The 21,500-nt window shown below is 49.8% G+C and overlaps 1 protein-coding gene across 1 annotated transcript in view; it reads left to right on the top strand.

Annotated features, from left to right (window-relative positions):
* Positions 1-9,460: 9,460 nt before the first annotated feature.
* Positions 9,461-21,500, top strand: part of LOC115463494 (gastrula zinc finger protein XlCGF26.1-like) — a 61,946-nt gene continuing 49,906 nt past the window's right edge. The window contains exon 1 of the mRNA XM_030194053.1: positions 9,461-9,506. Within this exon, the coding sequence (XP_030049913.1) occupies positions 9,479-9,506 (28 nt within the window). The 5' untranslated portion in view covers positions 9,461-9,478. The remainder of the gene's footprint in view (positions 9,507-21,500) is intronic.

Raw genomic sequence — 21,500 nt, 5'->3', positions numbered from 1 at the left:
AATCACGTCAGAGATGGCAGGTCGCAGCAGCTGGGGGCAGACATGATGACAGTAATGTTGATGGTGCTGATGTCAGAAGGCCTTTAGTACAGGAGCCGGGAGGTAGCGTGCACATCGTTAGATGGGACTGGGTGAGTGGAAGCGGCACTGAAGGTGAGTGAGAGGGGTCGTCTTCTCTTTCCCCCATCCCCCAGTGCCTGAATTCATGCATCTTCTTTAGCTGCTTCTTTGCACATGACAGAAAATGAGCAAAGCGGAAAACCAAGTAAGGTGATATTATTGCACTAACTTCATGTATTTCTAACCTGTCTTTGCAAGAGGTCTTTAGCTGCCTAACATGGCTGGGAGGGGGTGAAGGGGTCAGGGTGACCGAGGAAAGCCTTTGACTGCTTACTCCATCCTTTGCCTGGTTAAGAGCTTGCAACAATATTTTACATGTTGACTAGTTCTGCATGGTTTTTTTGCAAGTGCTGTGTGTGTGTGCACTCCTGCTTCTCTTGGTTTGCCCAAAAGCACTCTGGATATGATAGTTGACCATTAGAGCAAATTAATAAAGAAGTTGGTAGAGGTCCCTGTCATTGGACGGCGTACAATCAGGTTGAAGTATTTGTCTGGAATGATTTAGATACAGTGGATGCTGGAAACAGGTATACAAGGGGAGCTCACCTCTTTATGAGGCCCTTTTACAAAGCTGTGCTAGAAGGTGGCCACCTTTTAATGAATGTTGTTAGCGCTGAACACGCCCACTCGCCGCCCCCACACACCTGCAGCTTTGTAAAAGGGCCCCTATATCTTTCAGCCATGTTTTATGGTTTTAATAATTATATTTTTGCTGTCCATCATGTATACCAATTTGCTTACATTAATGCAGGCTGTGAAAAAACTAAAAACGCAAGTTAGGAGGCTTGAACGAGCATGGATAAAAATAAAGGATGAACACACACGCAGCGCATGGAAACAAATGCAAAGGAAATACAAGTATGCAATAAGGCAAACCAAAAGGTCTTATTACAAAACCAAAATAGGGCCAGACTACAAAGACACCCATAAACTTTACCAACTCGTCAACGAATTACTAGATACCACACCGGTTACCACAACCAACACAAACACCCCATCGGCAGACAAACTTGCCAAATACTTTAACGAGAAAATTGAAAACCTACGCAATACACTACCACAGAACACCAGTGACATTGAAAAATTCACTGACTGTCTGGACCCAATCCTAGGTGAGTACCCAGCAGACCAAATCTGGACAAATTTCGAACTCCTCAACGCTGAAACAGTCACCCAAGCTATTAACAGGTTCGCCAAATCCCACTGTAAATTGGGCATATGTCCCAACAACCTAATAAAATCCGCCCTGCAACGCTTCATAGCAGACCTCACCTCACACCTAAACTACTTGCTACAACATGGACTCTTTCCTAAGGACAAAGCCAATATACTACTCACCCCAATACCTAAAGACTCAAAGAAAAAGCAAACGATATTACCAACTACCGCCCGGTAGCATCTATCACCCTGGTAGTCAAACTACTGGAAAGCATGGTAACCAAGCAACTTACTGACTACCTGAACAAATTCTCAATATTACACGAATCACAATCAGGATTCCGCTCAAACCACAGCATCGAAACAGTACTAATCACTCTCCTAACCAAATTCAAACAAGAAGTTGCAAATGGCAAGAGTGTACTTCTTCTTCAATTTGACATGTCGAGTGCATTCGGCATGGTTAACCATAAAATACTACTAAACATACTAGAATACTTCAGATCAGTGGAAGAACATACCAAGTGATAGCAAACTCGAACACATCACTACCATGGAAACCAGAATGTGGAGTACCCCAAGGATCACCGCTATCACCGACCCTTTTCAACCTAATGATGACCCAACTAGCCAAATCCCTATCCAACCAAGACCTCAACCCCTACATCTACGCAGATGATGTCACGATATACATCCCGTTTAAATATGACCTAACAGAAATCACAAATGAAATCAAACTTAGCCTCCAAATCATGAACTCATGGGCAGATACATTTCAATTAAAACTCAACACAGAAAAAACCCACTGCCTCATCCTCTCATCACCACACAACACGAAAAAACCCACACACATAAACACCCCAGACTACACCATTCCTGTTTCAGACAGCCTGAAAAATTCTTGGAGTGATAATCGACCAAAATCTCATGCTAGAGAGCCAAGCGAAAAATACAACAAAGAAAATGTTTCACTCAATGTGTAGAGAGGTGTGGTAGCCGTGTTAGTCCACTCTTAAAGTTTATCAATAGAAATCAAACAAAATAAAACATGGAAAAGAAAATAAGATGATACCTTTTTTATTGGACATAACTTAATACATTTCTTGATTAGCTTTCGAAGGTTGCCCTTCTTCCTCAGATCGGAAATAAGCAAATATATGAGAGAAACATCAAAGCATTACTTTGACAGTCCAATAAAAAAGGTATCATCTTATTTTCTTTTCCATGTTTTATTTTGTTTGATTTCTATTGATAACCTCACTCAATGTGGAAATTTAAGCGAGTAAAACCTTTCTTCCCGAGGGAAATATTCCGCAGCCTGGTACAATCAATGGTTCTGAGTCACCTAGACTACTGCAATGCAATTTATGATGGATGCAAAGAGCAAATCATGAAGAAAACTCCAAACTGCCCAAAACACCGCAGCCAGACTCATATTTGGCAAAACAAAATACGAAAGTGCCAAGCCCTTACGAGAAAAACTACATTGGATCCCAATCGAAGAGCGAATTGCGTTCAAAATCTGCACCCTGGCTCATAAAATCATTCACGGCGAGGCCCCAATCTACATGGCAGACCTTTAAAGACCTACCAACCAGAAACACAAAAAGGTCAGCACGCACATATCTAAATCTCCACTACCCCAGCTGCAAAGGACTAAAATATAAAACAACATATGCATCCAGCTTCTCTTATATAAGCACGCAAAAATGGAATGCACTTCCAAACGTCATGAAAACAATGCAAGACCTAACAAACTTCCGGAAATCGCTAAAAACCAACCTGTTCACAAAGGCATACCAGAATGATCCAACCTAAACATCTGAACCCTCCAACACAATTGAAACTACTACCAGAATTGGACAAAACTTAACTCTCTCTCCTTGAATACTTCTATACTCTGTCATCTATGACCATTAACACTTGACCACTCTTACCGGAATTGGCGATCGCCATCACGGTACTATGTAAGCCACATTGAGCCTGCAGATAGGTGGGAAAATGTGGGATACAAATGCAACAAAGAAATAAATACATTTATTTATGCTAAATGTGGCATTGGGTGCTATGTACAGAAATATATTCAGTTGGAAGAATGGCTTTACCTTGTTGATGGAATGAACATTTACATAAGTAATGCCACACAGGGAAAAGACCAAGGGTCCATCGAGCCCAGCATTCTGTCCACGACAGCGGCCAATCCAGGCCAAGGGCACCTGGCAAGCTTCCCAAACGTACAAACATTCTATACATGTTATTTCTGGAATTGTGGATTTTTCCCAAGTCCATTTAGTAGTGCTTTATGGACTTGTCCTTTAGGAAACCGTCTAACCCCTTTTTAAACTCTGCCAAGCTAACCGCCTTCACCACGTTCTCCGGCAACAAATTCCAGAGTTTAATTATGCATTGGGTGAAGAAACTTTTCTCCGATTTGTTTTAAATTTACTACACTGTAGTTTCATCGCATGCCCCCTAGTAGTAGTATTTTTGGAAAGCGTGAACATACGCTTCACATCCACCTGTTCCACTCCACTCATTATTTTATATGACTGTATCGTGTCTCCCCTCAGCCGTCTCTTCTCCAAACTGAAAAGCCCTAGCCTCCTTAGTCTTTCTTCATAGGGAAGTCGTCCCATCCCCGCTATCATTTTAGTCGCCCTTCGCTGCACCTTTTCCAATTCTACTATATCTTTCTAGATGCGGCGACCAGAATTGAACACAATACTCAAGGTGCGGTCGCACCATGAAGCGATACAATGGCATTATAACATCCTCACACCTGTTTTCCATACCTTTCCTAATAATACCCAACATTCTATTAGCTTTCCCAGCTGCAGCAGCACACTGAGCAGAAGGTTTCAGTGTATTATCGATGACAACACCCAGATCCCTTTCTTGGTCCGTAACTCCTAACGTGGAACCTTGCATGACGTAGCTTTAATTTCAGTTCTTTTTTCCCACATGCATCACCTTGCACTTGCTCATATTAAATGTCATCTGCCATTTAGCTGCCCAGTCTCGTAAGGTCCTTCTGTAATTTTTCACAATCCTGTCGCGAGTTAACGACTTTGAATAACTTTGTCATCAGCAAATTTAATTACCTCGCTAGTTACTCCCATCTCTAAATCATTTATAAATATATTAATAAGCAGCGGTCCTAGCACAGACCCCTGAGGAACCCCACTAGCTACCCTTCTCCATTGTGAAAACTGCCCATTTAATCCCACTCTGTTTCCTATCCTTCAGCCAGTTTTTAATCCACAATAGGACTTTTCCTCCTATCCCATGACCCTCCAATTTCCTCTGTAGCCTTTCATGAGGTACCTTGTCAAACGCCTTTTGAAAATCCAGATACACAATATCAACCGCCTCCCCTTTGTCCACATGTTTGTTTACTCCTTCAAAGAATTGAAGTAAATTGGTCAGACAAGATTTCCCCACACAAAAGCCGTGCTGACTTGGTCTCAGTAATCCATGTCCTTGGATGTGCTCTGTAATTTTGTTTTTGTTAATAGCCTCTACCATTTTCCCCAGCACCGACGTCAGACTCACCGGTCTATAATTTCCCAGATCTCCCCTGGAACCTTTTTTGAAAATTGGCGTTACATTGGCCACCCTCCAATCTTCCGGTACCACGCTCAATTTTAAGGATAAATTGCATATCACTAGCAGTAGCTCCGCAAGCTCTTTTTTCAGTTCTATCAGTACTCTAGGATGAATACCATCCGGTCCAGGAGATTTGCTACTCTTCAGTTTGTTGAACTGCCCATTTACGTCCTCCAGGTTTACCGTGAAGTCAGTAAGTTTCTCCAACTCGTCCGCTTGAAATATAATTTCCGACACCGGTATCCCACCCAAATCTTCCTCTGTGAAGACCGAAGCAAAGAATTCATTCAATCTCTCCGCTACGTCTTTGTCTTCCTTGATTGCCCCTTTTACCCCTGTCATCCAGTGGCCCAACCAATTCTTTTGCCGGCTTCCTGCTTTTAATATACCGAAAAAAAATGTTGCTATGTTTTTTTGCCTCTAATGCTATCTTTTTTTCTAATTCCTTTTGGCCTTCTTTATCTGCGCCTTGCATTTGCTTTGACACTCCTTATGCTTCTTCTTGTTATTTGCTCTGTCAATTGATGTACTTGCTATGTAATGTTCCTTTACAGTTAAGATTTTACAGCTGAACAATAAGGTATGTTTTTTTAGAAAATGTACTATATGTTTCCATGTATCTTTTGGTACATTATATCGTTTTGTCCTCTGTTTAATATTTATTCATTTGTGGTTGTATTATTGTTATCTTTTAATTTGTTTTTAAAATTTTTAGGGTTGTAGTTTGATTCAAATTTTTAATTGTGATTAATCATTTTAATCTTGTAATTAATCGCATGATTAAAAAAACAGGAAGCCGAGTCACGATCAGGCATGCAGCACACAGTGTGTGTGTGTGTGAGAGAGACAGATGCAGTCAGTCACACAGGCTGTGTGTGTCTGCATTTGTCTTCCATCCCAAACCCCCTCCCCCGCCAGACTGTGTGCTGTATGCCTGATCTGTGACTCAGATCAGGCAGGCATGCACTAGAGAGTTGCATGGGGAAAGAAATCTTACCCATCCCTGCCCATCCCCACTGGAATCTTACCTATCCCCACTGGAATCTTACCCATCCCCACCTGTTCCAGCAAGAATTTAACCTGTTCCCACCCGTTCCTGCAAGAATTTAATGGTACATTAAAAAAAATTCCAGTTGGCTCTCTCAGTCTCTCTCTGGGTTCAAGCAGCAGCACTGTAGGCAAGGAAGGAACAGAAGCTGGAATTTGTAACACTCTGATGCACACATGTAAGACTTGTCTCTGATTCACTAGCACTGTGTGCTGAGAGGACGCCATATGCATGCACCAGTATGTCAGGTGACAGCTGATGCTTGTGCCTGTGTCAGAGCTGAGGTCTGCACATCAGCCTGGGCGCAGAGAGGATTAATAGTAACAGCAGATAAAAACATGAACGATCCAGTCTGCCCAATAGTCACGCTCATTATCAATTCATAATTAAATCAACAATGAACGTGATATTATACACTTGATTAAGGTCTTTCTTTGGTGTTTCTGGGACACAGACCATAGCAGTCCACCAGGCTCTATGTTTATGTTCCAACTGCTGGAGTTGCTGTTGAAGCACACTGCAGCCTGTCTTCTCATTTGTGGGAAACAGACTGTAAAAGTTTGTCCAGCACTGTCCTCATGTTCCAGCCACTAAAGTTGCTGTCTAAGCCCTTTCCAGCCCATCCTAAACCAGATTGCCATATATGAGACACAAACCATACAAGTCTCAGCCCTAGCTCATCACAGCCGGAGTCACCAACTAAGCCTCACTCGACACATTCACACACATGCGGCCATTTAAGTTTAGGTTTTTTATAACTTCCATTTTCTAATTAGAGATTCTCTGTGTTCATCCCATGCCTTTTTGAATTCCATCCCCATCTGTGTCTCTACCATCTCCTTAATGGAGACTTCCGCATCTGTGCTGTTAAAGCAAGGAGGAGGAGGAGACAGCATTCAAAGAACTTGGTACTCAGTAAGTGACAGGCTCGTGCAAGTGCAGCGTACACTTCCATGGGAACCCCGCAGGAACGGCTTCCGTCCCCACGGGAAGCCCATTCCTGTGCAAGTCTCTAGTATGCAGGCAGTGAGGGGAGGGGAGGGGAGGGAAGAGATGCCGTCACTTACAGCCTGTGTGATTGCATCTCTTCCCTCCTGTCCTCCTCCCCCCCACACCAAAAGACTGCCGACAGCTGAACCTCACGGGAGGTTCCCCCATCCCGCTCTCTGTTGGAGTTCCTCAGGGTTCTGTCCTTGGACCCCTTCTTTTTTCAATCTACACCTCCTCCCTGGGCTCCCTAATCTCCTCTCATGGGTTCCAATATCATCTTTATGCTGATGACACCCAGCTTTATCTCTCCACACCAGACATCACTGCAGAAACCCAGGCTAAAGTATCGGCCTGCTTATCCGACATTGCGGCCTGGATGTCCAACCGCCACTTGAAACTGAACATGGCCAAGACCGAACTTATTGTCTTCCCTCCCAAACCCACTTCTCCTCTCCCTCCACTCTCTATCTCAGTTGATAACACCCTCATCGTCCCCGTCTCATCTGCCCGTAACCTCGGAGTCATCTTCGACTCCTCCCTCTCCTTCTCTGCGCATATCCCGCAGATAGCCAAGACCTGTCGCTTCTTCCTCTATAACATCAGCAAAATTTGCCCTTTCCCCTCTGAGCACACCACCCGTGCTCTCATCCACTCTCTCATTACCTCTCGCCTTGACTACTGCAACCTTCTCCTCACTGGCCTCCCACTTTGCCATCTATCCCCCCTTCAGTCCGTTCAGAACTCTGCTGCACGTCTTATCTTCCGCCTGGACCGGTACACTCATATCACCCCTCTCAAGTCACTTCACTGGCTTCCGATCAGGTACCGCATACAGTTTAAGCTTCTCCTATTAACCTACAAATGCACTCGATCTACAGCCCCTCCTTACCTCTCTACCCTCATCTCCCCCTACATTCCTACCCGGAACCTCCGTTCTCAAGACAAATCCCTCCTTTCAGTACCCTTCTCCACCACCGCCAACTCCAGGCTCCGCCCTTTCTGCCTTGCCTCACCCCATGCCTGGAATAAACTCCCTGAGCCCATACGCCAGGCCCCCTCCCTGCCCATCTTCAAAGCCTTGCTAAAAGCCCACCAATGTCACCTTCGGCACATACCTCTATTCAGGAAATCTGGACTGCCCCTACTTGACATTTCGCCCATTAGATTGTAAGCTCCTTGGAGCAGGGACTGTCCTTTTTTGTTAATCTGTACAGCGCTGCGTAACCCTAGTAGCGCTCTAAAAATGTTAAGTAGTAGTAGTATGGTCTGACCTCCCAGGGGTGGGGTATCTGACCATAACTACTACTACTTAACATTTCTAGAGCACTACTAGGGTTACGCAGCGCTGTACAATTTAACAAAGAGAGACAGTCACTGCTCAAAGAGCTTACAATCTAATAGACAAGTGAACGGTCGGTCCGATAGGGGCAGTCTGGATTCACTGAACGGTAAGGGTTAGGTGCCGAACGCAGAATTGAAGAGGTGGGCTTTAAGCAAAGACTTGAAGACGGGCAGGGAGGGGGTTGGCGTAAGGGCTCAGGAAGGTTGTTCCAAGCATAGGGTGAGGCGAGCAGAATGAGGGGGGAGGAAGAGGACTGGGACCGCTGGACCACATGGGGGGAGGGGAAGAGAACCAGCCCGGGACCACTGGGCCGGCCGAGATTGCTGGACCATGTGGGGGGGGGATGGATGCAGACTGGGACTACTGGGTCACGTGGGGGGGGGGGGACCAGGCCCGGTCCTGCTGGGTCTCGGAGAGAAGACACTTACTAGCAGCAGCAGCAACAACACACCAAGAAGGGCAGGCCAGCAGCATTGAGAGATACTACACTGAAAGTGTGGCAGCGCCCTGATCCACCTGGCTGGCTGCCGAATAGCGGCCGTCCTCATTGGTTCCATAGCAGAGAGCCAAAGAGGAGATCCCATCCCACTAGAGAACGTAAGGGTGGCGGCATCTCGTGCAAGAGAGGAGGTACGGCACCAGCAGGGACTGATTTTCTTTTTATTTCTTACACAACGAAGGCAGGAGTGCCGAAACATGGCCTGCGTTGGGTCTTTACTGCTTTTTTTTCTTGATCCACTGGAGATTGTGTTTGTCATCTTGCACTCTGGTGCTATTATTGTGCATCTTCTTTGTGGAAGATTTCTTTTGCCTCTTTCTGGGTTTGCCTATAACATGTTTAACGTTGAAGAGTGTTTTTAGCGGTTGCTAAAACTTCACAGCATGTAAAAAAAAAAAAAATTGGGCTTATTTTTGAGCTCGTTTTTGAACCGATATCGCTCGTTTGGGGTTTATTTTTCCATGATGAAAGGAGGCGGCTCTCTTTCGGCGCTTTCTCGACACGTCTTGTACCTGTACCGCGTAGTAAAGCTGATGAGCAGATTCCGTTGAGCTTGAGCTGTGCGCGCGGCGCCTGCGGTCGTTATTACCATAGCGCTCGCGGGAGGCGACGCACGGAGGGCGGAGCCTTACACTGTGACGAATGAGGACGAGCGCGCGGCCAGAGAATCGCTTCCCCCCCCCCTACACCAGTGATGACGGAACGGAGCGAGATCATGCGAGAACAGAACCGCGAGCTACAAGGTAGTGGTATTAGGCTGCCTGTTTAGCGCCACAACGAGCTCCCGTCTATAAGGGCCACGTGCCTTCCCCCCCCCCACCAAAAATATGGCTCTGCTCGGCCCCGGGGCCCTTCAGCCAATGGAACGTCCCATCCTCGGAGAACGGGAAAAGAAAGGGCGAAGGCTGTTACCATGGTAACCGGGAGGAACCGCTAACGGAGCATCTGCCGCCTTTCCCATCCCCCAATCCGCATTCTCTTAAGACTTCGCATTTATTTATTTATTTATTTATTAGTAAAAAAAAAAAAAAAAAAAAAACCCGTTTGTGACACAAAACGGGCGCTAGCAAGGTTTTCCTCGGAGTGTGTATGTTTCAGAGAGTGTGTGAGAGTGACTGTGTGTGTGAGAGAGTGTGAGTGAATGTGCGAGTGTGTGTGTGAGACAGAGATTCAGACTGGGTGCGAGTGTGTCTCCTCTCTCCCCTGCCCCCCTCCAGCTACCCATTGATTCTTCTCGCTCCCTTGCCCCCCCCCCCCTCCAGCCACCCAACAATTCTCCTCTCTCCCCTGCCCCCCTCCAGCTACCCATTGATTCTTCTCTCTCCCTTGCCCCCCCCTCCAGCCACCCAACAATTCTCCTCTCTCCCCTGCCCCCCCTCCACCCACCCAGCGATTCTAGGCAGAGATAGTCTGATGGGGAGGGAGAGAGCAGCGGGTCCAGCGGCGACTTGGGAGCGAGCGGGGGTGAGAGGGTGGGGTCCTCCAGGTCCAGCGGTGAGTCGGGACGGGAGGGGGAGAGGATGGGGGGGCCAACGGTGAGTCGGGACGGGAGGAGGGAGAGGTCGGGGGTCCAACCTAGGAGAGGAGAGAGGTCGGTGGGGGGGGGCATGGGTTGAGGAGAGGGAGGTCTGTGGGACGGCTGGCTTGCGGCTGCGGGAAGTGTCCATCAGGGATGGGTTCCAGTGGCAACTCGGGAGGGGCGAGGGAGAGAACAGTGGGTCCAGTGGTGACTCAGGAGTGAGAGGGGAGACAGTGGGGTCCAGGCCCACGGTCATGGAGTTGGTTTGTGCCTCGTGCTGCTGGCGTTCAGTTCTTCTGTCTGTGATAGGTCCCTCATGTTTGTGGCGTTGCGTTGCTTTGCCTGGCAACTATGCTGCGTCCCCTTCCCTCTCAGTGTTCAGCCCTCGACGTCATAATGTTTTGACGTGAGGGCGGAACAGTGAGACAGATGCTTACAGGCAGCATGAACCCTACGAACCCTTCAGTGCCACGGGGAGTCAGCTTCAGAACGTTGGAGTTGGAAATTATTATATAGGATCTGGATTTATTTACTGCCTTTCTAAAGGAATTCACTCAAGGCGGTGTACAGCAAGAATAAGTCAAGCATAAGCAATAGACAATTACAACAGTACAAAGTATGGCAAAATATGCTACATTACAATGCCAACACAATACATAATAAAACATTTTAATAGACGGCATAAGGTGTATGCAAAGATGGAACATATAGACTAGTAAAAAAGGCCCGTTTCTGACACAAATGAAACAGGCGCTAGCAAGGTTTTCCTCGGAGTGTATATGTTTGAGAGAGTGTGTGTGAGAGAGAGAGAGAGAGCGTGAATGTGCGAGTGTGTATGTGTGACAGAGAGAGAGTGAGATTGCTGAGTGCGAGTGTGTGTCCTCTCTTCCCTGCCCCCCCCCTCCAGCCACCCAGCAATTCTCTCTCCCCTGCTCCCCCTCCAGCCACCCAACAAGTCTCCTCTCTCCCCTGCCCCCCCCCCCCTCCAGCCACCCAGCGATTCTCCTCTCTCCCCTGACCCCTCCTCCGAGAGCTTAAATCCCCGTCGTTTGGGAAGGCTATTCTAGGGATGTCGGATGCCAGTTGTCCCTTGCTCCTCCTTCGGTGCAGTTCTTTGAGGATGTCGGTGTGGGCATGCGAGTGGCGCGATTCTTTAAGGCCGTTGGTTGGTTCCTTGTGCTGCTGTCGTACCGTTTCTTTGCCTCTAATAGGTCTCTCATGGTTGTGACATCGCGTTCCTTTGCCTGGCAGCTTTGCAGTGTTACCTTCCCTCTCACTGTTCCGCCCTCAGCATCATCACGTTTTGACACGAGGGCGGGACAGAGAGAGATGGTTACAGAGTTATGAACCCTTCACTGCAGTCTGCCACGGAGTCAGCTTCAGAACGTTGGAGGTGCAAATTATTATAGTAGATAGGATAGATTAACAGGAAGAAAAAAAAAAACGGAACCAGTTAAAGAGCAGTGGAGTACCAAGGGCAGGGCAGTGGGGGCGGTCCACCCTGGGTGTCAGCAGGTGGGGGGGGGGGGGTGCTCCGCCGGCGCCGCAGTCCCCATCTGCCTACCAGCTCCATGGACAGACGACCCTCTTCTGCCACCCGGCACCTGACCCAGCCTTTAAAAAAATCAGTGAAGCGGCGGTGCAGCGCCTCGGGTCTTGTCTGCTCTGCTTGTATAAAGGAAGCAAATTGCCTCATCGGCCGGCCTTACCTCACTGTCCCGCCCTCTGATGTAACTTCCTATTTCCGTGACGGCGGGACACAGTGAGGGAAGGCTGGCCTACGAGGCGATTTGCTTCCTTTACACACGCAGAGCAGACAGACGTGAGGCGCTTCATGGATTTTTTTTAAAGGCTGGGTCAGGTGACGGGTGGCAGAAGAAGAGGGTCGTCTGTCCACGGAGCTGGTAGGCAGATGGGGAGGGGAGGGGGGCTAAGATGGGAGAAGGGGACTGGGTCGGGGAGGGGGGGCTCAGATAGGAGAAGGGGACTGGAACTGGGGTCTGAGAAGGGGGCAGGAGGGAGAATGGGGCCATGCCTGGGGCAGGTGGGAGAATGGGTCTGGGGCTGAAAAGGGGGGGCCCTAATGCAAGGCATGTGGATGAAGGGGACTGGAACTGAGGGCTGAAAAGGGGCAGGGGCTGAAACTGTGGGGGCTGAAAAGGGGACAGGGAGAAGTGGCTGGGTCTGAAGCTCGGCACTGGTGGGAGAAAAGGGCTGGGGCTGAAACTGGGGACTGATGGGATTGTGGGGCTGAAACTGGTGGCTGAAAAAGGGGGCAGGTGGGAGATGTGGGCTGGGGCTGGAAAGGGGGGGCCCTAATGCATGGAATGTGGATGAAGGGGACTGGAACTGGGGGCTGAAAAGGGGACAGGGAGAAGTGGCTGGGGCTGAAGCTCGGCACTGGTGGGAGAAAAGGGCTGGGGCTGAAACTGGGGACTGATGGGATTGTGGGGCTGAAACTGGTGGCTGAAAAAGGGGGCAGGTGGGAGATGTGGGCTGGGGTTGGAACTAGGGGCAGGTGGGATAATGGGGCTGGAACTTGGGGCGAAAAGAGGGGGCAGAGAGAGAGGGGACAGATCCTGGATGGAAGGGGGAGTGAGAGGGAGAGCAGACCCTGGATGGATGGGAGAGGGCGGACAAATGGTAAATTGAAGGGGCAGAGAGAAAGGGCAGACAGTAGATGGAAGGGAGAGAAAGGGCAGACAGTGGATGGAAGGGGAGAGAGAGAGGGCAGACAGGCAGATGGTGGATGGAAGGGGTAGAGATAGGCAGTGGCGTAGCAAGGGCGGGGCGGTGGGGGCGCTCCGCCCTGAGTGCAACCAGTAGGGGGGTGTCGCAGTGTCGCCGTCAGTTCTTGTTTGGAGCGGCCTGCCTCCTGAGTTCCCTTCCCTACTTATTCCGCGGCGCCAGCGCGCACCTTCCACTTCCGGTCTTCTGCAACGTGCTACTGTTCACTGCCTCACTCACCGCGGGTTCACTTTTAAGTCTGTTCCAATATTGTTGCAGACAGAGTACCAACTTTATCGATTCGAGACCAGTTCATAACCTGACCTGTCCTTCACAATCACATCTGTCATCAGATGCTCTCCGTCTACTGAGGTTAGTAGTACTAGTAGTAGTACCCTTTCAGTACGGTAACTCACAGTTACCTTTCATGCTTCCAACAAATGCTTTTTAGGATGGAAGTCATAGAAGAGTGGATAAACTTTCAGTTAGAACTGTAAGCCCTCAACATACATTTTTCGTGGTGGGGGAGGAATGATGAATAATAGTTATACAGATTTCGGGTCCTGTGTATGTCTTCTATATATGAAGGTGCTGTTGATATTTTCATCAAAATATTTTTAGTATTTCATCTCTGTTATATGGTGATTTTGAATGGAATTCTGGTTTTGATTGTCTTTATTGCATTTCCGATTACTATTATTTTAAATGGGAACTTCCATATCATCAAGCTGATCAATCCATAGACTGGTGGGTTGTGTCCATCTACCAGCAGGTGGAGATAGAGAGCAAACTTTTGCCTCCCTATATGTGGTCATGTGCTGCCGGAAACTCCTCAGTATGTTCTCTATCTCAGCAGGTGGTGGTCACACACAGCAGCAGCTCTGGCTAGGCCTCCAAGCCTAATTTTTAGGTTTTGTTGAGTGCCTGGGGTTGAGGGCTCTTTTGAGCAAGTGCAAACCTGGTGGTGCCAGGTCCCTCCTTTTCTCCCCCCTCCCGCTGGCTCCGTTAAAAAAAAAAAAATTTTTGAACGTCCTTAAAGGCGTTTATTTCGACGTTTATTTAAGCGTCTATTGCAGCTACTCACTGGGACACCAGGTCGTTACAACTCGGAGCGGACAGCAGGTAATTTTTACCTTTTTATAGCGGGCAGGGGGTTCCCCGATTCTTCTCCTCGTGGCATATGGCGTCAGAGGGCGAGGGCGCAAAGGGTCGCTCCCCGGGTCGCTTGAGCGCTTCTAGAGGGGATGCGGGGGTCTTAAAGCCTGATTCGCCCTTGTTGGGTGACAGTTTCGTGACCGATGAATGTCCCGGTCCTTCCTCCGGCGTGGCGGTTTTTCCCGCCATAAACGCCCATCCCCCGCTCCTCGCCTCCGCCATCTTGGCCGGCCACGCGGCTCGGACGGCTTCTTCTTGGGCCGCCCTTGAGGTTGGAGACATTAATGCCATGAACGCCCTTAATTTGGGCGACGGCACAGAAGCGGCTAAAGTTAAGAGCCGTTCTTCCCGCGCGGCTCCTTCGCAGAGTTTCGCGCCGGACGCCATTTTGGATGCGCAGCATGTCTCTCCCCCGCTATTGCGAGCGCCGGTTGAGGGTGCGTCTAGGGCTGTTGCCCAGGCTGCGGAAGTGCACAGTCTGGGGGGTTTCTCCCCCGAGTTTGTTTTGCTGCTGCATCAGGCCTTCCTCATGCACAACGCTGCCCCTGCTCCCTCGTCTGGTAAAGAGGTTGAGGTTCCCAGAGGTAAACGCCCTCGGGTTGATTCCCAGGCCTTGGAGGAATTTGTCTCCTCCGATGTAGATGAGGGCAGCGTGTCTGAGGTCTCCCAACGTTCCTTTGCGGATTCCTTGGAGGAGACGGATCCCCGCTCGGATGGAGCGGATGACCCCTCTGCAGCGCGGCTTTTTAGCCCAGAGGATTTGCCCAACCTGTTGTTACAGGCCATGGACACTTTGAAGATTTCCTCTCCGGAGGACGTCTCTCCCTCAGCCCCTGTTGGCTCTGCCATTATGCTGGGGACGAAGCGCCCGCCTAGAACCTTCCACGTGCATGATGCCATGCACACCTTAATTTCGGCTCAATGGGATGTCCCAGAAGCGAGACTTAAAGTGGCTAGGGCTATGTCCCGCCTCTATCCTTTGGCTGTGAGTGAACGTGAGGCCTATCTGTGGCCTACCGTGGATTCGTTAATCACTACAGTGACTAAGAAAACGGCGTTGCCGGTGGAAGGTGGCACGGCCCTAAAGGACGCCCAAGACAGAAGATTGGAGGCGGCCTTAAGGTCGTCCTTTGAGGCGGCTGCTTTAAGTTTGCAGGCCTCAGTTTGCGGCTCCTATGTGGCCAGGGCGTGCCTGACTATGGTGCAGTGGGCTTCCCCCTCGGATCATTCCTTGAGGGCTGATTGGCCGGCCCTGGAATCGGGCTTAGCCTATTTGGCAGACTTGCTGTATGATGTCTTGAGGGCCTCAGCGAAAGGCATGGCTCAGACAATCTCTGCGCGGCGGTGGCTTTGGCTGAAACATTGGTCTGCTGACCACGCCTCTAAATCCCGCCTGGCTAGGTTGCCTTTTAAAGGCAAGCTGCTCTTTGGGGTCGAGCTGGACAAAATCGTGACCGATCTCGGCACATCTAAGGGCAAGAAATTACCAGAGGTCAGGGCTCGGGCTAGTACTCGTCCCGGTACCTCCAGAGGACGGTTGCAGGAAGCCCGTCGGTACCGCCCGGGCAGGTCGGGTTCCTCTGCCCCCTCTTCCTTCAAGAGGAATTTCTCCCCCAAGCAGCATTCCTTTCGCAGAGACCGCCGTCCCGGAGGTGCTCCCTCCGGTCCTCCCCCAGGGTCTCGTACCCAATGACGGGGTCTTGGTCCACGCCCCAGTGCAGATTGGAGGACGGCTGTCCTCGTTTCTGGGCGAGTGGACCACAATAACTTCAGACGCGTGGGTGCTGGAAGTCATCAGAGACGGCTACAAACTAGAGTTCTGCCGACCCTTAAAAGACGGGTTTGTACTCTCTCCCTGCAAGTCTCCGGTCAAAGCTGTGGCAGTGCAGCAGACCTTGGACAATCTGATCCGCCTGGGCGCGGTCGTTCCGGTGCCAGAAAGTCAGCTTGGCAAGGGACGTTACTCCATTTACTTTGTGGTACCAAAGAAAGGAGGTTCTGTCCGGCCTATCCTCGACCTCAAAGGGGTCAATCGGGCCTTGAAAGTGCGGCACTTTCGCATGGAGACTCTCCGCTCTGTTATAGCGGCAGTGAAGGCAGGAGAGTTCCTGGCATCCTTGGACATCAAGGAAGCGTACCTGCATATTCCCATCTGGCCTCCTCATCAACGCTTTCTGCGTTTTGCAGTCCTGGGACGACACTTCCAGTTCAGAGCCCTCCCTTTCGGGTTGGCTACTGCTCCGCGGACCTTTTCCAAAGTAATGGTGGTCATCGCGGCCTTCCTACGAAAGGAAGGGGTACAAGTCCATCCTTATCTGGACGACTGGTTGATCCGAGCCCCCTCTTATGCAGAGTGCGGCAAAGCTGTGGACCGGGTAGTTGCTCTTTTGAGCTCCCTGGGATGGATCATCAACTGGGAGAAGAGCCAGCTGCGCCCGACTCAGTCCCTGGAGTACCTGGGAGTTCGATTCGACACCCAAGTGGGCAGAGTGTTCCTGCCAGACAATCGGATTGTCAAACTTCAGGCTCAGGTGGACCAGTTCCTAGTAGCCTCTCCCCTTCGGGCTTGGGACTATGTGCAGCTGTTGGGCTCTATGACGGCCACGATGGAAGTTGTGCCCTGGGCCAGGGCTCATATGAGACCACTTCAACACTCTTTACTGCAGCGCTGGACTCCGATGTCGGAGGATTATGCTGTGCGCCTTCCCTTGGACCCAGCAGTGCGCAAGGCGCTGAGCTGGTGGATGCAGACAGACAAGTTGTCTGCGGGAATGCCTCTGGTGACCCCAGAGTGGATTGTCGTCACGACGGACGCCTCGTTGTCGGGCTGGGGAGCCCACTGCTTGGGAAGGACAGCGCAGGGGCTCTGGTCTCCTGCAGAGGCAAAGTGGTCTATCAACCTCCTGGAACTCAGAGCCATTCGGTTGGCGCTTTTGGAGTTCATCCCAGTACTGGTGTTGAAGCCTGTACGGGTCCTGTCGGACAATGCCACGGCTGTGGCCTATGTCAACCGCCAGGGAGGTACCAAGAGCGCCCCTCTAGCCAAGGAGGCTATGAATCTTTGCCAGTGGGCGGAAGCGAACCTGGAGCAGCTTTCAGCGGCCCACATTGCCGGAGTCATGAATGTCAAGGCGGACTTTCTCAGTCGCCATACCTTGGAGCCCGGAGAGTGGCAGCTATCTGCTCAGGCGTTCTTGGACATCACGAAGCGCTGGGGCCAGCCGAGCCTAGATCTGATGGCGTCATCGGCCAATTGCCAAGTGCCGCGCTTTTTCAGCAGAGGACGGGACCCTCGATCCCTGGGAGTAGATGCTCTTCTCCAACAGTGGCCGACACAAGAGCTTCTCTATGTGTTCCCGCCCTGGCCCATGTTGGACAGGGTGCTAGACCGGGTGGCAAAGCATCCCGGCAGGGTAATCCTGGTGGGTCCGGATTGGCCCAGGCGTCCCTGGTATGCGGACTTGATCAGGCTCTCAGTCGACGATCCTCTGCGGCTGCCAGTGGAGCAGGGCCTGTTACATCAGGGTCCCGTGGTGATGGAGGATCCCTCCCCCTTTGGTCTTACGGCCTGGCTATTGAGCGGCAGCGTCTGAGGAAGAAGGGCTTCTCAGACAAGGTCATCGCCACTATGCTGAGAGCGAGGAAGCGCTCTACTTCTACTGCTTACGCCAGGGTTTGGCGTATCTTTGCAGCGTGGTGTGAAGCAGGCTCACTTTCTCCCTTCACTGCTCCAATTTCTTCAGTGTTGGCGTTCCTGCAAGAAGGTCTGGAGAAAGGCCTGTCGCTCAGTTCCCTTAAAGTCCAGGTAGCGGCTCTGGCTTGCTTCAGGGGCCGCCTGAAGGGTGCTTCCCTGGCTTCGCAGCCAGATGTGGTGCGCTTTCTCAAGGGAGTTAATCACCTGCGCCCTCCTCTGCACTCAGTGGTGCCTGCATGGAATCTCAACCTGGTACTAAGAGCATTGCAGAAGCTGCCTTTTGAACCCTTGTCGAGGGCATCTCTGAAAGACCTGACCTTGAAAGCAGTCTTTTTGGTGGCTATCACTTCAGCCAGAAGAGTTCCCGAGCTCCAGGCGCTCTCATGTCGAGAGCCTTTTCTGCAGTTCACTGAGGCAGGAGTGACTATTCGCACAGTGCCTTCCTTCCTGCCCAAGATTGTTTCTCGCTTCCATGTGAATCAGCAGCTCTGTCTCCCTTCCTTTCGTAGGGAGGACTACCCAGAGGAGTACTCTGCTCTTAAATATCTGGATGTGAGACGAGTCATCATCAGATACTTGGAAGTGACCAATGATTTCCGGAAATCGGATCATCTGTTTGTCCTGTTTGCAGGTCCTCGTAAGGGTCTGCAGGCTGCTAAGCCTACAGTGGCAAGATGGGTCAAGGAAGCCATTGCAGCGGCTTATGTGGCCGCGGGGAAGGTGCCGCCTATCCAGCTGAAGGCTCACTCCACGAGAGCTCAGGCGGCCTCGATGGCAGAGGCCGGATCCGTCTCCTTGGAAGAGATATGCAAGGCGGCAACTTGGGCTTCGGCTCATACATTCTCCAAGCATTACCGTTTGACTGTGGCTGCACGGGCGGAGGCCCGGTTTGGAGCTTCAGTGTTGAGGTCAGGGATTTCAATGTCCCGCCCTGGGTGAGTACTGCTTCGGTACATCCCACCAGTCTATGGATTGATCAGCTTGATGATATGGAAGGTAAAATTATGTATAATCATACCCGATAATTTTCTTTCCATTAATCATAGCTGATCAATCCATAGCCCCTCTCAGATATCTGTACTGTTTTTATTCTGGTTGCATTTCAGGTTCAAGTTTAGTCTTCAGTTACTTCAGAAAGACTTCGTGTTCAAGTTTTTTCACTTGGATTCTTCAAGAGTTAAGACGAGTTTGTGTTACAGTGAGCTGCTGCATTCCTCTCCCCTCCGTTTTACGGGGCTGGATTGAGACTTAAAATTCTGCCGGCACTCCCTCCCGCTTCGTGCGGCTGTAGGGCAGCTTTGTACCCCTCCCGCTTCGGCGGTGTTAGGGTCAGTCAGCTCCTCCCGCGGTTGCGGTTGCAGGATAAGCCAGATCCCCCGCATCGGCGGGTGTGGTGTCCCTCCCCCGCTCCGCGGGGATGAGCTGGACGGATTCCCCTCCCCCACTTGTGTGGGGATGAGCTGGGTTAATTCCCCTCCCCCGTTTCGGCGGTGGTGAGCTGGGCAGAGTGTCCCTTCGTGGGTGTAATTCTCTAAGTGCTGAGTCCTGCGGATGGAGCTTTGATATCGACATACTGAGGAGTTTCCGGCAGCACATGACCACATATAGGGAGGCAAAAGTTTGCTCTCTATCTCCACCTGCTGGTAGATGGACACAACCCACCAGTCTATGGATTGATCAGCTATGATTAATGGAAAGAAAATTATCAGGTATGATTATACATAATTTTACCTTTTTTTGGACTTTTCACATAGGCATCTTTTTATAACATCAACCCCATATACATAAATGTAAGCTAATAATAACATTAAGAATTAGTAAAAAAAAAAAAAAAAAAAAAGCTATAAAGCATATTGTGTGCAAAAAAACTGGTATGCAATAAATTATTGTGAATATCTCTTTAAGTCTACTGAAAAGTGTTTATGAGAAGATAAAACAGAATGACCCAATTTGCTGGATCCTGATGTGCACAAAGTACTTATTTTTCATTTTTTATTTTATATTTTTTTCTATTATTTTAAAAATTATTTTCTTTTATTATTTGTTTTCTTTGACATTATATATCGATACTGTTTTTTTCAATCTTTATAAATATATCTGTTCTTCACATATCCTATATAATAAAAAGCACCTCCAACGTTCTGAATCTGACTCTGTGGCACTGTAGGGTTCGTAAGTCTGTAGTTCACTGTTTCATTGGCTCTCACTGTCCCGCAACGTCACAGACAGAAGAGCCAATTAACGGTCTGAAACAAACGCCCAACTCACCTGCCTGGACCGTTGTTGCCACACAATTCTCCTTTGTCCCCTGCCCCCCCTGTAGCCACCCAGCAATTCTACTCTTTCCCCTGCCCCCCCCACTGCAGGCACCCACCGATTCTCCGTTGCTCCTTTGAAAGCCCTGCCCGTCTGTAGCCTTCCCTTCTAGTTCATTCCCTGTGAGTCCTGCCTTCTGACATCATTTCCTCTTTCCGCGAGGGCAGGACTCTGAGGGAACGAACTGGAAGGGAAGGCTACAGATGGGCAGGGCTTTCAAAGGAGCAACGGAGAATCGGTGGGTGCCTGGAGGGGGGCAGGGGAGAGAGGAGAATCTGGGTGGCTACGGGGGGGGGGCAGGGGACAGAGGAGAATTGCTGGGTTTCTGGAGGGGGGGCAGGGGACAGAGGAGAATCGCTGGGGGGGGGGGTGCAGGGGACAGAGAAGAATCGCTGGGTGCCTGGAGGGGGGGCAGGGGAGAGAAGAGAATCGCTGGGTGCCTGGAGGGGGGCAGGGGAGAGAAGAGAATCGCTGGGTGGCTGGAGGGGGGGCAGGGGAGAGAGGAGAATCGCTGGGTGGCTGGTGAGGGGGCAGGGGAGAGAGAATCTCTGGGGGGCTACAGTGGGGGCAGGGGACAGAGGAGAATCGCTGGGTGCCTGGAGGGGGAGCAGGGGACAGAGAAGAATCGCTGAGTGGCTGGATGGGGGGCAGGGGACAGAGGAGACAGTCTCACTCTCTCTGTCACACACAGTCACTGTCAAACACACTCTTGTCAAACATACACACTCCGAGGAAAACCTTGCTAGCGCCCGTTTCATCTCTGTCAGAAACGGGCCTTTTTTACTAGTATATATATATATATATATATATGTGTGTGTCCTTTTTTTATATATCATATATATATCTGTGATCTTTTTGTAGACTCCTGATGCAGGCATAGCGGCCGAAACACAGCGTTTGAGTCGAGTCTTTTGGAGACCAAACCCCCTTCCTCATGTTAGGACAGGATTATGTACTGACCTGATGAAAGCAATAGATGGTTAGAAATCTCCATTCCACCAACTGGTTCATATTTATTCTGAATTTCTTAAAGAAATTCGAGGTGGGATACCAACATGAAACGACATCGACTCAGTGGAGCACAACAAAGAAAATTTTAAAAAGCAAAAGAGGAGGTGATTGAAGCAATATCTGGATCTATGTTGAAATATGTAATGCCTTCAACATCGCATATAGGTAATGAAAATTTGGAAGAAGGTGTCGCATCCAAAGCACCTATACTAGAAACAAAACAAGATGATTCAGATGACATAGGGCTGAAAGATGACAATGAATCATCATCATCTATAAGCACTGATAATGAGGAAGAGAAAGGAATTGATAGCA

The sequence above is a fragment of the Microcaecilia unicolor genome, chromosome 1 (genome assembly GCF_901765095.1).
Source record: "Microcaecilia unicolor chromosome 1, aMicUni1.1, whole genome shotgun sequence".
In the NCBI taxonomy this organism is placed as follows: Eukaryota; Metazoa; Chordata; class Amphibia; order Gymnophiona; family Siphonopidae; genus Microcaecilia; species Microcaecilia unicolor.
This window is presented reverse-complemented; position numbering and strand designations above follow the sequence as displayed.